Raw genomic sequence first — 16123 nt, 5'->3', positions numbered from 1 at the left:
CTCGGCCAATACTTATAGAACATCAGAAATTGGAACAGGTGTAGGCCATACGGCCCCTTGAGCCTGCTCCGCCATTCAATAAGATCATGGCTGATCTGATCATGGACTCAGCTCCACTTCCCCGCCTACTCCCCATAACCCCTTATCCCCTTATCGTTTAAGAAACTGTCTATTTCTGTCTTAAATTTATTCAGTGTCCCAGCTTCCACAGCTCTCCGAGGCAGCGAATTCCACAGATTTACAACCCCCTGAGAGAAGAAATTTCTCCTCATCTCTGTTTTAAATGGGCAGCCCCTTATTCTAAGATCATGCCCTCTAGTTCTAGTCTTACCCATCAATGGAAACATCCTCTCTGCATCCACCTTGTCAAGCCCCCTCATAATCTTATACGTTGCGATAAGATCACCTCTCATTCTTCTGATTTCCAATGAGTAGAGGCCCAATCTACTCAACCTTTCCTCATAAGTCAACCCCCTCATCCCCAGAATCAACCTAGTGAACCTTCTCTGAACTGCCTCCAAAGCAAGTATATCCTTTAGTAAATATGGAAACCAAAACTGCACGCAGTATTCCAGGTGTGGCCTCATCAATATCTTATATAGCTGTAGCAAGACTTCCCTGCTTTTATACTCCATCCTCTTTGCAATAAAGGTCAAGATACCATTGGCCTTCCTGATTACTTCCTGTACCTGCATACTATCCTTTTGTGTTTCATGCACAAGTACCCCCAGGTCCCGCTGTACTGTGGCACTTTGCAATCTTTCTCCATTCAAATAATAATTTGCTCTTTGATTTTTTTCTGCCAAAGTGCATGACCTCACACTTTCCAACATTATATTCCATCTGCCAAAATTTTGCCCACTCACTTAGCCTGTCTATGTCCTTTTGCAAATTTTTGATGTCCTCCTCACACATTGCATTTCCTCCCATCTTTTTATCATCAGCAAACTTGGCTACATTACACTCAGTCTCTTCTTCCAAGTCATTAATATAGATTGTAAATAGTTGGGGTCCCAACACTGATCCCTGCGGCATCTCACTTGTTACTGGTTGCCAACCAAAGAATGAGCCATTTATCCCGACTCTCTGTTCTCTGTTAGTTAGCCAATCCTCTATCCATGCTAATATATTACCCCCAACCCCGTGAACTTTTATCTTGTGCAGTAACCTTTTATGTGGCATCTTGTCAAATGTCTTCTGGAAGTCCAAATACACCACATCCACTGGTTCCCCTTTATCCACCCTGTTCGTTACATCCTCAAAGAATTCCAGAAAATTTGTCAAACATGACTTCCCTTTCATAAATCCATGCTGACTCTGACTCACCGAATTTTGCTTTTCCAAATATCCTGCTACTGCTTTTTAAAAATGGACTCCAACATTTTCCCAACCACAGATGTTAGGCTAACTGGTCTATAGTTCCCTGCTTTTTGTCTGCCTCCTTTTTTAAATAGGGGCATTACATTTGCAGTTTTCCAATCTGCTGGGACCTCCCCAGAATCCAGGGAATTTTTGGTAAATTATAACCAATGAATCCACAATCCCTGCTGCTACTTCTCTTAAGACCCTAGGATGCAAGCCATCAGGTCCAGGGGATTTATCTGTCTTTAGCTCTATTATCTTACTGAGTACCACCTCCTTAGTGATTGTTAAGTTCCTCCCCCCCTATAGCCCCTTGACTATCCACTGTCGGAATATTGTTAGTGTCCTCTACCGTAAAGACTGATACAAAATATTTGTCCAGAGTCTCTGCCATCTCCATGTTCCCCATTACTAATTTCCCGGTCTCGTCCTTTAAGGGACTAACATTTACTTTAGCCACTCTTTTCCTTTTTATATACCTATAGAAACTCTTGCTATCTGTTTTTATATTTAGTGCTAGTTTACTTTCGAGGTCTATCTTCCCTTTCTTAATCATTGTTTTAGTCGTTCTTTGCTGGCTTTCAAAAGCTTCCCAGTCTTCTGTCCTCCCACTTGTTTTGGCCACTTTGTATGCCCTTGTTTTAATTGGATAGTGTCCGTTATTTCTTTAGTTAGCCATTGATGGCTATCTTTTCTCTTACACCATTTCCTCTTCACTGGAATATATTTTTCTTGAGAGTTGTGAGATAGCTCCTTAAATGTACACCACTGTTCATCAATTGTCCTACACTTTAATCTATTTTCCCAGTCCACTTTACCCAACTCTGCCCTCATACCTTCATAGTCTCCTTTATTTAAGTTTAGTACGCTGGTTAGAGATCCAACTTTCTCAACCTCCATCTGAATTTGAAATCCAATCGTGCTATGATCACTCATTCTGAGGGGATCCTTTACTAGGAGATTGTTTATTAATCCTGTCTCATTACACAGGACTAGATCTAAGATAACCTGCCCCCTGATTGGTTCCGTTACATACTGCTCAAGGAACCCATCCCTTACGCACTCTATGAACTCACCCATGATTATTGTTGTTCTCTTTTTACAAGCCCCCACTATTTTCTGGTTTATTGCTCCGACCAACAGAGTTGCTGCTGTTAGGGGGTCTATAAGACTATGCCCACTAGTGACTTTTTCCCCTTATTGTTCCTTATCTCCACCCAAACTGTTTCAACACCCTTATCATTTGAGCCAATATAATTTCTTACTATTGCAGTGATTCCATCCTTTTTCAATAGAGCTACCCCACCTCCTTTTCCTTTCTGTCTGTCCTTCTGGATTGTCAAGTACCCCTGAATATTTAATTCCCAGTCCTAGTCACCTTGCAACCACGTCTCTATAATGGCTCTCAGATCATACCCATTTGTCTCAATTTGTGCCGTCAATTCATCTATTTTGTTACAAATGCTATGTGTATTTAGACAAAGTGCCTTTAAGTTTGTTTTTTACCCTTTTTTCCTGCTTGTTTCCTCTGTCCTTCAAACTCACTTTCTTTATTTATCTCTCAATCAATATCACTAATACAGAATATCTGGTCAATATCACATTGCTGTTTGTGGGAGTTTGCTTGTGTGCAAATTGGCTGCTGCATTTCTTACATTGCAACAGTAACTACGCTCCAAAAGTATTTCATTGGCTGTAAAGCACTTTGAATCGTCCAGTGGTCATGAAAGATGCTGGATAAAACTGCTCAGTATTTAAAAATCATCTTGGACAGCAAAAAAAAACACATTTTTCATCCCGAGCTGTAGTAATCTAATCAGTCCTCCCTTTTCTTACCCCATCCTCAATCATGTTCCAAATTTAAGAAATTCATGAACTTTTATGTGCCCATAATTGAGACCATCAGCAAATTGCATTGGGTAGTGTAGTGGTTATGGTATTAGACTAGCAACAGAAAGGTTGTGAGAGTAAATCCAACCACAGTAAATTGTGAAATTGAATTAAGTAATCTGATTACTTGTGGGCTATCATAAAAGTTACTAGATTCCTGTAAAAACCCAACTGATCCATTAATATCCTTCAGTACAGGGCATCTGCCACTCCTACCTGGTCTGACCTTAACATGACTGCAGTTCAAAGTACACTATGCCACAGGCTGTACCTTCCATTTGCCCTGCTGTTATTACTCCCATCCTCAAGACACCCATGGGCAAACTCTCCACTCTATCCAGGTGTCATCCTATCTCCAATCTTTCTTTTCTTTCCATGGTCCTAAAATAAGTCGTTGCCTCATAGCTATGTTGCCATACCACTTCTTGTTCGAAACACTTCACTATGGCTTCTGCCCGGCCCAAAGCACTGAGACAGCACTGGCCAAATTCACAAACGACATCTTCTGTCATGCCTCCTGTCTCTCTTCACACCACCAAATGCCTCTTGTCCCTCTTCATCCTCCCTGGCCTCTGCCTTCAACACCACACCATCCTCTTCCAATATCTGTCCACTGAAGTCCACCTCTGTGGCACTGTTCTCTGCTGGTTCTACTCGCGCCTTTTGCAAGGCGGGCACTACACTGTCTGAAATAGCTTTTCCTCCTCTAACCACATGGGCTCCCCTTATGTGTTCCAGAGGACTATCCTCAGTGCTCCCCTTCTTACTGTTTACATGCCATCCTTTGCAACATCATAGGGTCAGCTGTATGCAGCATGTATGCAACATGTATGCAGCTCTACTTTTATGCATTATCCATCAATCCAACATCTGTTGCTACACCCTCCAACCACTTGTCCAACATCACAACCTAAATGAGCCAAAATATTCTCCAGCTTCATGTCAGCAAAACCAAAACCATCCCCTTTGGTTTCAGCTAGCAGCTGTATTTCTGTTTTTGACTTCACCAGCTATCCCAGATGCCCAGATACTTACTTGATCCTGAGCTCTGCTTCATGACATCCATATCATTACCATTTTATATCACTTCTGCAATGTTGCCCACCTCTGTTCCTCTTCTTCATCCACCTCCACAGAAACCCTAATCCATACCGTCAACACCTCAAAGCTAAACTTCTCAAATGCCCACCTAACTGTGCCTCAATCCTCCAAAGAAACTCAACCTGAATCCTCAGCTACACAAAGTGCCACACTCCCACTACCCTGTCCTCTCCATGTTGCCCATGTGATCATGAATTAACTTCAAAATTATCATCCTTATTTACGATTCCTCTATAGATTTTTTCCGCCCTATGTCAGTGATTTCCTCCAACCTTCAGTGCTTGTTCTTCTAACATTGAGATTTTTCTTGTCCCACTCACTCTGCTCCACCAATGATAACCACACATTCAGCCTATGCATTGGAACTCTCCGAGCCAAGCAGTTTATCAGGTTTCTAAATGTCATGACTGCACCTTGTTTTCAAAAAATCTTCTTCAATCCTTTCCTTTCAACTCTCCCCTAACTATTTCCCCCTTTTCCTCCTACTTAGGATCCACTGTTAAATTTGTTCTCCTTTAATGTCAGACTATTTACATTATTCCTCTACTGTAAGACTTTACTGCAAATTGTTCCTAAAAATGAGTGCTGTAGAAATACAATTTTTTGTTATTGCTGATTAGAGATTGAATCAAGACACATTAGATTTGATTAACCAAAGGATTCAACACTTACCCAATATCACATATTATAACAGAATTGCAGATTCACTCTTTGTTTTTCAAATTTGTCAGTCTTTTAAAGGGCCAGCTTTGCTTATTCAAATTCTTTTGTTAGTGAGGGAAGCTTGAATTATTTTGCTACTCTGAATCAACACCTCCTCGTCCATACTCAACATCACATAAAAATAATTCAATCAACCTAACATCTGCTAAGTCTGTCCACTGGAACCAAAACATAATGGCTCAGATTTTGTGGTAATAATAACAGTGAAGCTATTAGCACTCACCTTTATTACAGGCTAAATTGGACAGCAACTTCTGGCATTCACACATGAAATCGAGAAGTTGCTGTCAGAGATACTATGCTCCTTCACAGGATGCATTGTTGTAGTCTTCGCCAATAGCCTTGGCATCATCATCATAGGCAATCCCACGTAATCGAGGAAGACTTGCTAACACTCTAAAAATGAGTCCTTAGGTGGCTGAACAGTCCAAAATGAGAACCACAGTCCCTGTCACAAGTGGGACAGATAGTCGTTGAGGGAAAGGGTGGGTGGGACAGGTTTGCCACATGCTCTTTCCACTGCCTGCGCTTGATTTCTGCACGCTCTTGGCGATGTCTGTCTCTGTTACCTCTTTCCCTTAATCCCATCTGTATTTCTGAATCTTTATTTCACATTCTGAACATCATATCAATTTAATTTATATTTCCTGCTTTATATTTCCTGATTTGGAATCTGTCTGGCTCAGTGAGGATTTGTTGAAGAGCCTCGCTATTTCTTGTTCTGCACACAGATGCCACAAATGCCCTGCAGAGGGCGACGCGCTGGAACAGACACTAATTTCGAGGAAGCCTGCACGACAATGCCGGTCAAAACTTTGTGGGCAGTTGTCAGCGAGGTGAACAGCAAGCACTGTTCCTTCCCCGCTGACCGCACAATCTAGGTCAATGTAAAATAAATGGTGTGCAGCAAAATGTCAGTAAGATTACAATATCAAAAAGACAACCAATTCAAATTTACAAACTGGGAGCTAACTGTTCCAAAAATGTATGGTGCCACTTTCATACCAATGCAAAGTAGTCCTGGGTGACATTCATGCAAAGAAAGAGCATCACAATAACAACAACTACGTGCATTTATATAGCGCCTTTAACATAACGTGTTTTCAGATTATGTCGCTGAGGGCCAACATGTAGTTGAGAAATAGGAGGAATCAGGTACTGATGGAAGTCGTGAATGGATTAAAGCTAAGTACCATGAAATTCTCCAGAAGTCTCATTTTGGTTTGAAATTGCACTGGCTAATGGCGCAACGCTGCATTTTGATTGGTCACTTTATTCTTTTCGAAAATGTTTAATTTTCGAAGAAAGTAAATGCTCCCACCTGTACTTTTGCTAACATTAGCCGCCCAAGGAGGGAGCTCGGAGTATGTGTTCGCTTCGTGGCTGGCCTCACGGCGACTCACGGGATGCAGCAGTTAACAAGTGAAAGGCCTCTCTGCTGGCTGAGCTTATTCCACAGCTACTCGTGACTGGTTAAGCTGCCAGTTGCTGTCGAATGCACCGACAAAAGGAGCTCTGTGCATATGTTCTTGAATACAAGCGATGTTATTCCCGGCTCCAGCTAGTTTGAAATGTTTGCAGCGGGAATGGGAACGTCAACTTTCTAACATTAGAAAACCATACATTTGTTTAAACCCTCACGATATCCTGGACTGTTGATTAAATGTGACTTTCCATTAGTGTAGATACTATACCTAATGCCAGAATAACCACTGTATTTAATGATGTTTGAGTTAATCGAGGTGAGTGTTGTAAAACTGAGGTTTTGATTCCCGATTTATTCTGCCACTTCCACCTTGATGTGCACCTGAAAGCGCTGTGTACGGATGTGGAAGTGGCACTGTAACTGCAGCCTGAAATAAGGGCTGGGTTAAAATAATTAGTTTCGTGTAACTAATATCCCTGCTGCATTACAGCTAAATCGGTAAAGATCCTGCAATTTTGTTTTAAAAATAGCTATTTTGTTTTTAACAACATAGTTTGCACGCATCGTATTCTTCATAGTGACTGGGCATTTCCTCCGAGAGTCAATGAAAATTCCAGTTTTAGGAGAGTTGCTGTGACCGCGATTACAGCCACGTCGGAGATATGAGGAATCGTCAGTCACCGGCACCGCCGCTTCCACTTGGGAGGAGGCGACCACTGGGAAGGACGGAGTCCTGGGCCCATACAGTAAATGGAAAAAAGCTGTGGCTCCGGTCATTACAATATAGCAGAAACTAAACAAGCTGCTGGCGCACTCCCCAAAACATCTTAAAGACGTTTGACCGCCGCCTGTTGTCTACGGACATCTCTCATCGGCACAACATGTCTATTTTTCGGATTGAAAGTACAACGCGCTTGTCTCGGTTATGTTCTGAATGATTTATTTCTGCAGCAGTTTGAAGCAGTGACTCCTCACCTGTTTCTGCCCGAGTCCCGGAATCCTTTGGCGAACGGATTTCTGTCGATCTTCAGCCTTGTGATCTGGGGAATAAAGCAAATCATTCATTTTTAAAGCGGCGGCGAGATGATAACGGTTTGCTAGCAGGTGGAAAGAAACATGGTCCTGGTTTCTGTGTGAGATCTTATCGCACGGAACTGTTCGCTTGTGCAAATATTTATACGCGCTTTATAATGGAATTTAGGTTGAAAATAAAATAAACCCCAAAGTCAAAAGCCCATTAAATAATAAGCGAAGCAAAGGAAATGAGAATCGTTCCAGATCATATTGTTATTAAAATAATCTCCAATACAACAGATTGATCGGCGTCGAGAAGGAAAATCAGTAAAGGTGGATTAGATAAAGAGATTGTTTTCGGGATGTTGTTTGCAGTTAAAATATTTTAGTTTATTGGCACGCACCAAACTATTCTTCTCAATGCCATTAATAACAATATTTTAAAATCATACATTTCATTTATGCCGTTTAAACGCTTCACATAAAGGTTTCAGATTTCCAGCTTTCCTGCCGTTGATCTATCGCGTTCAGAGAAAGGATGTGTAGTCTGGAAGAATGTGCCCCTTAAGAATATCCATAATGGGGAGGGTTTTAAATATTTAAATTGATTCTTTTGGTGGACTTTGTTTTATATTAAATTTAAAAAACTGGACAGAAAATCCCTCCGTCAGCTTTAAGAGTTTGCCAAAGCTGTGACGGTAACTGGAGATGAGCCCTGTTCGTTTTCTTCCATTGCACCACCTCACATTCAGCGTCTTCTGTTACTGAGCGCCCGGATGCTCCTGTCATATACAGCCTCGGTGCCGGGCCAATGTCAGTACTATGAAGAGTAAGACAGGCCCATATTCCAGCCCCGAAATGCACAGGAAGTTATGTTGTAGAATCGCCATGTTGGCATTGCTGGGAGAAAACCTTTTCATATAAACGATAGTGTAACTCCCCAACTCTGGTCCAGAGTCCGGCGGTGTACAGGAAGCAGCTCACACCATTAGGTTAACCTGGTGTAGGGGATAATTGAAATGTGGTGTCAAACTTGCTTTGAATAGTGGTCACGGCCCCCTTCGATCTCCCGAACACCGCATCAACATGTGTAGATGTTTAAATGTTATGAGAATCTAGACGCTCCAGTGGCTGCCCCTATAACATAAATCATTAACAGGGAGGATTGGAGCTCTAGGCACTGGTAACAATGTACAGATCTTGCTCCTGGTTCTGAAACCCGGATTTGTAGCCGGGCTGTAGCCAGGCTGAAATAAATGCGGTCTAAAAGTGAAGTGTAACAAAACAGGCTGTATTAAAGGAAACATGCCCCGCAATCACTCCGTAAGTGTAACTGTTGACGGATCCAGAGAGAACACGGTTTTTCATAGTCCTCGTTGATGTTCGAAATGAATTATCGTTTAAAAGAAAAAAATCCTTTCGGGGGGCGGAGGGCTATTAGAGACTTTAGAGTTTAAATAGAAAGGGGTGAAATCTGTGGAGTTTCTCTCTGTAGCCCATACAATTCCAGGAGATTTAAATAACCATACACCACTCAAAATTCTTGCTATTAAATCAATTTTAAATTAGAATAAATTTCAGTTTAAATATTTCATCAACAATTTTTCTCCGGAAGAAATGAATGTTTCGTTTAAATGTCTTAATTAATTAAAGTCGTGTGATGATTTCAAAGCTCTAATATTAGCAGTGACCGCCTCGAAATAAAACCACATCCATCTACTGCGGAACGGGCTATATATAAACAGTTTGTATCTGACCAGTACTACTCCCTGACTTCCACAATAACCCGTCTTATGCTGATTTTATTCAAGTTGCGGGAAAAATAATGAAATAAATCTGCTTCTCATTTTCAGACTTTAGAAATAAGTCTTCAAATAGAAAGGTAGTCTCGGCGGTTCCTGTCCGTTCCATAGACTCAGTGCGATTTCCCTGCTGAATTAATTAGTTATGAACAACATTTGAAATGAATATTCCCGGTATTGATGGGATTATATTAGTATGCGAGTCTCGCATACACGTTACGCTTGTTTAAACCTGGATGCGATCATAACAGTGACGGCTAACACTGTGATAATACAGGTGCGATACTTCGAAAGTTGGTCAGCCATATTCAAATGTCCTTACCCATTTTATACAAGTAAACCAAGAATAATGAGAAAAATCTCGCCTATAACAAGGAGTTGGAAAGGATTGGAGCGGGAATCCAGTTGCGGAGTTCAGGAGAGTGGAGAGAAAGAATTGCTCCTCTGCACAGCTGCCAGGGAAATGCTTCCTCTCATATTGCAATGGGTTTAAAAAAAGTTGTGCAGAATATAATTTTTTTTGTTTTTAAATTCTGCAATAACAATTTGTACTTTGATAAATAACGGCGTCCAGAAACGCCGTTTGAGAAAATGAAATGAAAAACGAGTCATGGAAATATTTATATATATTTGCGTGTGTGTGTTTGCTCGTTCATTTATTTAAAGAGCCAGGAGTTCCAGTAAAGTCTGTGACGGGATAGTTTGAAGATTTCTAGACAATATTTTCCAGCTCCATTTACAACATTCCTGTTGGTCTGGATTATCAGCTTGTACAGTCAAGGCCCTCTCTGGAGAGGAGGGGGTGTCGATTATAAAATGTGTTTGTGTTTATGCTTCTCATTATTTCAGTGTTTAACTAATTCAATATCTATTAGTTACACTAAAATAGCCCGTGTTTATAGTCTAAAATACCGATATGGTCTTAACAAGATTTGCTTTAAAAAAAAGTTAAAAGTAAGCAGTAATATATGGGGAGGCCAAGGATTCCACAGAACTAATCATTTACTTCTTTGTATGATTAGAGTAATTCTGCGCAGTTTCCAGGGGAAAATTCAGGAAAAAGAGCTTAAAATAAACACGGACTATAAATAGATTTCATTATTGATTTAAACACGAAATGTGCCCATTGTTTCGCTTTGATTAATTGCAGTCAGTTTCTTTAAGGACAAATAGATGTTAAAAATTGATCCCGCGCATTCTCTTTTGCATGTCGGCTTCGATTGGCTCTCACTGCAGTTTAAAGAACAGATTCTGTAAATTATTTTTGGCAACTAACGTTAAAAATGCACCCTTCCTTTCTGTATAATATTCGATCGCAGGGAGCCTACCTGCTGGTTTTGATATGCCGTTACTGTGGTGAAGACGGTCTCCGGGAAGTTGAAGGTTTTCACCCCCTCTCCCCCAGGCACTGGTTTGGTTGGGCACAGCTCGCTGCTGAAGTCCTTACGGATCACATGCACCCGGGGCTGGTACTTGTGCATGGAATGGAGAATTATCTGTTGGAATGGGTGGTGGGGGGAGGAGACGAAGAATAAAGACAATTATTTTGTTTCACGTGAGCCAAATAAAACTAAAGGCAAATATGGTTTAAGTTGTACTGTAATCGGACCGAAATGGAGTCAAATATTTAACATGAACGCTGGTTAAATCATCACAAAATGTTTCAAATTAAAGCGCTTTTCAGACATATCCAGAAACACATAACACACCCGCCATTTGGTTGCAATTCAAAGCATTATTTTCTTCCAGTTAATCCATTAAATGAGTGGGATAATCCAATAAACTAGATCGAAGTATGTTATATAATAAGCATGGTAGCTTTTGAAAAAAGGAAGGTGGAAGAACATGTATAGTTTTAAACAGAACTCTCACGATCTGGGTAGCAATATGATCAAATTGGGAGAACACGAATATTTAAATCTTTTATTATATTAAAGTTGACTAAAATGTGCACAAATATTAACTGTGTAGAAAGATGAAACGCGCTTTCTTGGCAGATTTGGCGGGCTCTTAAAACCGATCTACGCTGGGCGATATTTTGAGATCAAATGAGTTGTTAAACTTTAACTGATGCAACTGGTAGTAATCAATTTAACCCGGGTTTAGATCTGTTGTTAATATAGTGATCAGAAATGTAGCCACGAATCGTTGAGCAAGTGATACCTGAATTATACGGATATTTGCTCAACACTGCATTCAAGCAGGCTCCATTCAATGAAAACCTATGTACCAGATTATTAACGATCCTTTTATTACATTGAGATGACTAACAGAGTCTGTTCATTATGTCGGACCGCAGCTAGAACTCTTGAACGTGGAGGCTCTGAAAGTTAGTGATTTGCTTAGGTCATATTAGAACTTTATCCCCAGCCAGACTACAATTCAATGGAACTGATTTGTATGTGAAAAGAACATAACTCTGCCATAACATCTATTTGCCATTAATAGCTTTGCATTAACAGGACCTGGAATACTAACTAGTTGAATAGGTGGGATTTGGGGGACATGATTTAGGCCATGGCGGGATGAGCAGACGCCAGCTGCCCTTTCCCTATTCACCATCTTTCTAATGTCCCGATGCATGTTCGTATGAATTTCAAATGAAACCTGCTTGTAAATAAATGTCTTTTGCGTTCATTATTTTAATTGTATGCAACTGTGGTTTCACTGATAAGTAGTGGCTAAAAATACTTGCCGTTCCAAATTCACTTTGTATTTTTTATTATAACAATGAGTAGATTCGTTTGCTTGACAAATCATGGCACATTACCAAACGATTTTGCAGCACGGTCCAACTATTAGATGAGAATCAACATAATTCAAAAAATTGGCGCAGTCCCTTTTTAGGTCCTTCTTGTTGCCTCTTACGGTTATAGTTCTTTTTTTTTAAACAGTGAAGGGTGAAAATCTGTCATCTCTTTCACCCTAGCTGTCAGTGCCACTCGACTAACAATCAAGAGGCGGTGCATTACGAGCTGCCCTGCCAGTTTCCCCACCACGTGAAGATGCAGCAAACTGCCTGCACATATTGGGGAAACGTTTCTAATGAGCTAGAACTGGAACTCAACCTTGAGGCCCACCAATTCAGCAACAAGCCAGGCTGGGATAGGTTGTACCAGTTGTTGGTATGTCACTGTTTTCAGGCCAATGTTTTGGGAGTGGCGATGGTAACAGCTATTATTAAATACAAATAAATAACTCTCAATCATCTGTTGAAAGTGGACTTTGAATCAGGAAGAATGTTTTAATTGCACAACATCATTATGAGAACATTATGGCCATCTGTAGCTTGTTATACATAAACAAAGAACATTAAGCATGCTTTACAAATACACAACACTAAGGATAAGGGGTAAGCCATTTAGGACTGAGATGAGGAGAAACTTCTTCACTCAGAGAGTTGTTAACCTGTGGAATGCCCTACCACAGAGAGTCGTTGATGCCAGTTCATTGGATATATTCAAGAGGGAGTTAGATATGGCCCTTATGGCTAAAGGGATCAAGGGGTATGGACAGAAAGCAGGAAAGGGGTACTCAGGTGAAAGATCAGCCATGATCTTATTGAATGGTGGTGCAGGCTCGAAGGGCCGAATGGCCTACTCCTGCACCTATTTTCTATGTTTCTATGTTTCTATATGCAATCAATTATTAAAATAATTTGTAGAGTGTCTAAATAATGGCCTGATGTCTGGCTAAAATTATTGTCCTGACAGTCTTAGCTACCATGGCGTTTCATTAAATTTATAAACTGACTCTGAAACTGTTTATTGTTATGACTTGGGGACAAAGTGCATTAAAACCTTACTGTTTCACCTCTGTGATTTGGCTTGCAATCCATCCCAGACACAGAGGAATTAGGTGTGTTCTCTTTTTTTGAGGAAGTTAGTGTATAGTTCACTTTAGGAGCCTAAGTTTAGTACAGCCCAAAAGTGAGGAACTCTCCTCCCTCTCTGTGTGTATGGGACTCGACAGTACAATTTGTTGGAACACTGTCCTCTGGGCTTGCTTTCAGATCTAACCCTGGCAGATGAAGAAATATTCTGTTTCCATGATGAAGGGTGTGATGGTACCATTTTTTTTAAATACAGCCTACTTGTCTCCAGTAGCTGGGATGGAGTCCAAAGAGAGAGAATTAAAGTTTCCTTTCTTTGAAGGAAATTAGAGAATAATTTCTCTAAAGAATTTAATGAAACTCCTGTGAAATGAGTTTGCTAAGGTCTTGTATCCAGAGTAATCCTCACATTTAGAACTAGTAAGCACTTAAGAAAATAAATACACAATTTGTATGTGCTGCTTATTTATATACATATATATCTGCTTTAAATAATTTGCTTATTATATCTGCTTTACATTTTGTGTTGTTGCAGACTGGTTTTGGTTTTGAGTCAATGTGAAATATCTAGCACAACTGTGGTACAAGTTGGATTTTAGCAACTAAAGTAAGTCCACCATGTCATACCACTTCAACTTCACATTGCTGTTAGTATAACTGTGGCTGAAACCAAATGAATTTTATAGTTTCAGGCACTCTCGGGTATAGTATAATTCTATCCTGGTACAAAGCCACGTTTTAAAATTGCCACGGCTGTCCTAGGAACTTTATAAATGTATGTTTATTCTTTTTAATGTAATGAGAGACATCTTGAAAGTGCTATCATAACATTATGCTAAACAAGACCCAGGAGTGGAATCTATGCAGGTGCTCAAACACTCAAACATAGACCGCTGCTGTCAAGGAGCTCAGTGCATGCCTCAGCAAGGCTTAGCCAGGAGTGTAACTTGAATCTGCCCACTGTGCTTTATGCTATACAAATAAGATATGGCGACCAATTATATATTGGATTATAACTGGCTATTTAAAAATTGAACAGGAAGGACCACAATTTAATTCATATTTCATACAATATCTTTCCTTAACATAGTCGAACAGATGCCTGGATCAATATATCACCACACATGGTTTCATACACAAACATGTTAATCTGTAGCTTGAAGGAAAATGCTAAATGAAAGCATCATGTGAGGATTGGGCAGTGCAGAAGGTTGGACTTTAACTTCTGGAAGCTGGTTTGGAATCTACCTGGCACACATGGTTTGGAGTTTCTGTTTTATAATAGCTGCTATAGGAATGAGATTTGACTGTCAATCCTGTTCCCAATGGACATAAATCCACAGCGTAAACGTGCCCACAGAGCTGGCAGCAAGTGGCATCAATTGGAAAATGATGCCTTTGGTGAACACGAGAAGAGAAAATATGGAGAATAGAAAACACCACTGATGTGGCACAGAGTGTTCTTTAGAAGCTGGAGCTGAGGCACATTTTGGGAGTAGAAGATTTGGATCACATCTGGTCTGTGCTATTTTGACCTTAGAGGGCTTGGTGCCATTACAGTGTGCAAAGCAGTTTAAGATTACAATCATTAATTGGCCATTGTTTTAAATTTTAAAAATAGTTTTTATGTTGAAAATAGTAACAGTAGGTCTGTTTTAAAATGAATATATCCTTTATCACTATTGATTTATAAACCTGTTGCATGCGTCATGTAAACTATTCCTACAATTTGTATCACATATCAAACATAACATTTGTATAATTTGGTGGAATTTGGTTATATGCAATAGTTGCTTATAAGTAGACTTGCATATAGTAAGATTGACTGTGTATATTTTTATTAAGTTAGGAACAAATAGGACTTGGTCAAAATTTAAGCCAATTAGCAGGATTTTTAATATATTGTGCATCAGATTTGTAGTGATTCAGGCTTTACTCAATTTATTAGTTTCTTAGTTAAGGTAAGATTTTTCACAATCCGTATTTGAAAGCTTTGATCTGGAATCAGACAAGAACAGAATATGCCAGAAAATAAATCAGTCAAATGATATTTTCACCAGAATTACTTGATGATGAGAACTATGGAATTGAAATGCCAAAAATGTCTACATATAACTAAACTTTCAATTCAGTGGTGAATGACTATAAAAATAATCCACCAATGAGTTTAGTGCTGTGCATATTAGTATGCTGTGCACCTGCACATGTAACTAACTATTGCCAGTGGCCATCGGTCTAAGTAATTTTGCTCATTAGTCTGAGTAATTTTGAAATGAGCTACTTCTGCATCAGCAATAGTCATTAAAATATAAATTATTATCTACTTACATGTCCTTGATCATCCAACTCATTGTTTGTAAGTTTGAGTTTATCAAAGCTGATAACTTGTCGCATCCATGTGTCCCCAGAAGCTAGAGAATCTGGATGGATATATACCCGAGGAGGCACTGGTGAATCTGCATTCCCCGCCACCATCCACTTTGAACTGTGATAAACATATCTGTAGACAGAAAGGAAACAAATCACAAAATCAGGAAACCTCAGTGTAACCTAGAACAATTCGCTTCCATTTACTTTTGTATGACTGGATCAATAACTGAGATAAAAAACTACAATAAAGTCTCACTTATGACCATTGGTGACTTGATAGTGAGCACAAGCTACAAACTAGATTTGAATGTGAACAAATTAATGATTGTTGAACATTCAAACTAAGATGTTTAAATTTATGTTATTTATAACAGTTATGCCATGTAGTAGCCACAGAAAATTCTGATAGTGAGTTTTTACTAGTCGTGAAAACTCACTATCAGAATCTTCTGTGGCCAGTACAGTAGATGGCAACAAGAAACAAGCTTATTATAACATTATTACATTAGTTACATGTCCTATTACTTACATTTGTCCTTTTTTTTATCTCAGGTCCTCCTTCCCTTCAAACAGGCACAATCATTGAGAAATTTTAATTGAATT

General features: G+C 39.7%; 1 protein-coding gene across 1 annotated transcript in view; it reads right to left on the bottom strand.

Moving 5' to 3' along the window:
* Positions 1 to 16123, bottom strand: part of tbx15 (T-box transcription factor 15) — a 94194-nt gene that overhangs the window by 29895 nt on the left and 48176 nt on the right. Inside the window, exons 4-6 of the mRNA XM_070892956.1 lie at positions 15479 to 15650; positions 10647 to 10814; positions 7478 to 7542 (exon numbers count right to left, since the gene is read on the bottom strand). Of these exons, the coding sequence (XP_070749057.1) occupies positions 7478 to 7542; positions 10647 to 10814; positions 15479 to 15650 (405 nt within the window). The remainder of the gene's footprint in view (positions 1 to 7477; positions 7543 to 10646; positions 10815 to 15478; positions 15651 to 16123) is intronic.

This window comes from Pristiophorus japonicus, chromosome 11, assembly GCF_044704955.1.
Source record: "Pristiophorus japonicus isolate sPriJap1 chromosome 11, sPriJap1.hap1, whole genome shotgun sequence".
Taxonomy (NCBI): Eukaryota; Metazoa; Chordata; class Chondrichthyes; family Pristiophoridae; genus Pristiophorus; species Pristiophorus japonicus.
The sequence above is the reverse complement of the archived record's forward strand: the minus strand, read 5'-3'. Positions and strand labels throughout refer to the sequence as shown.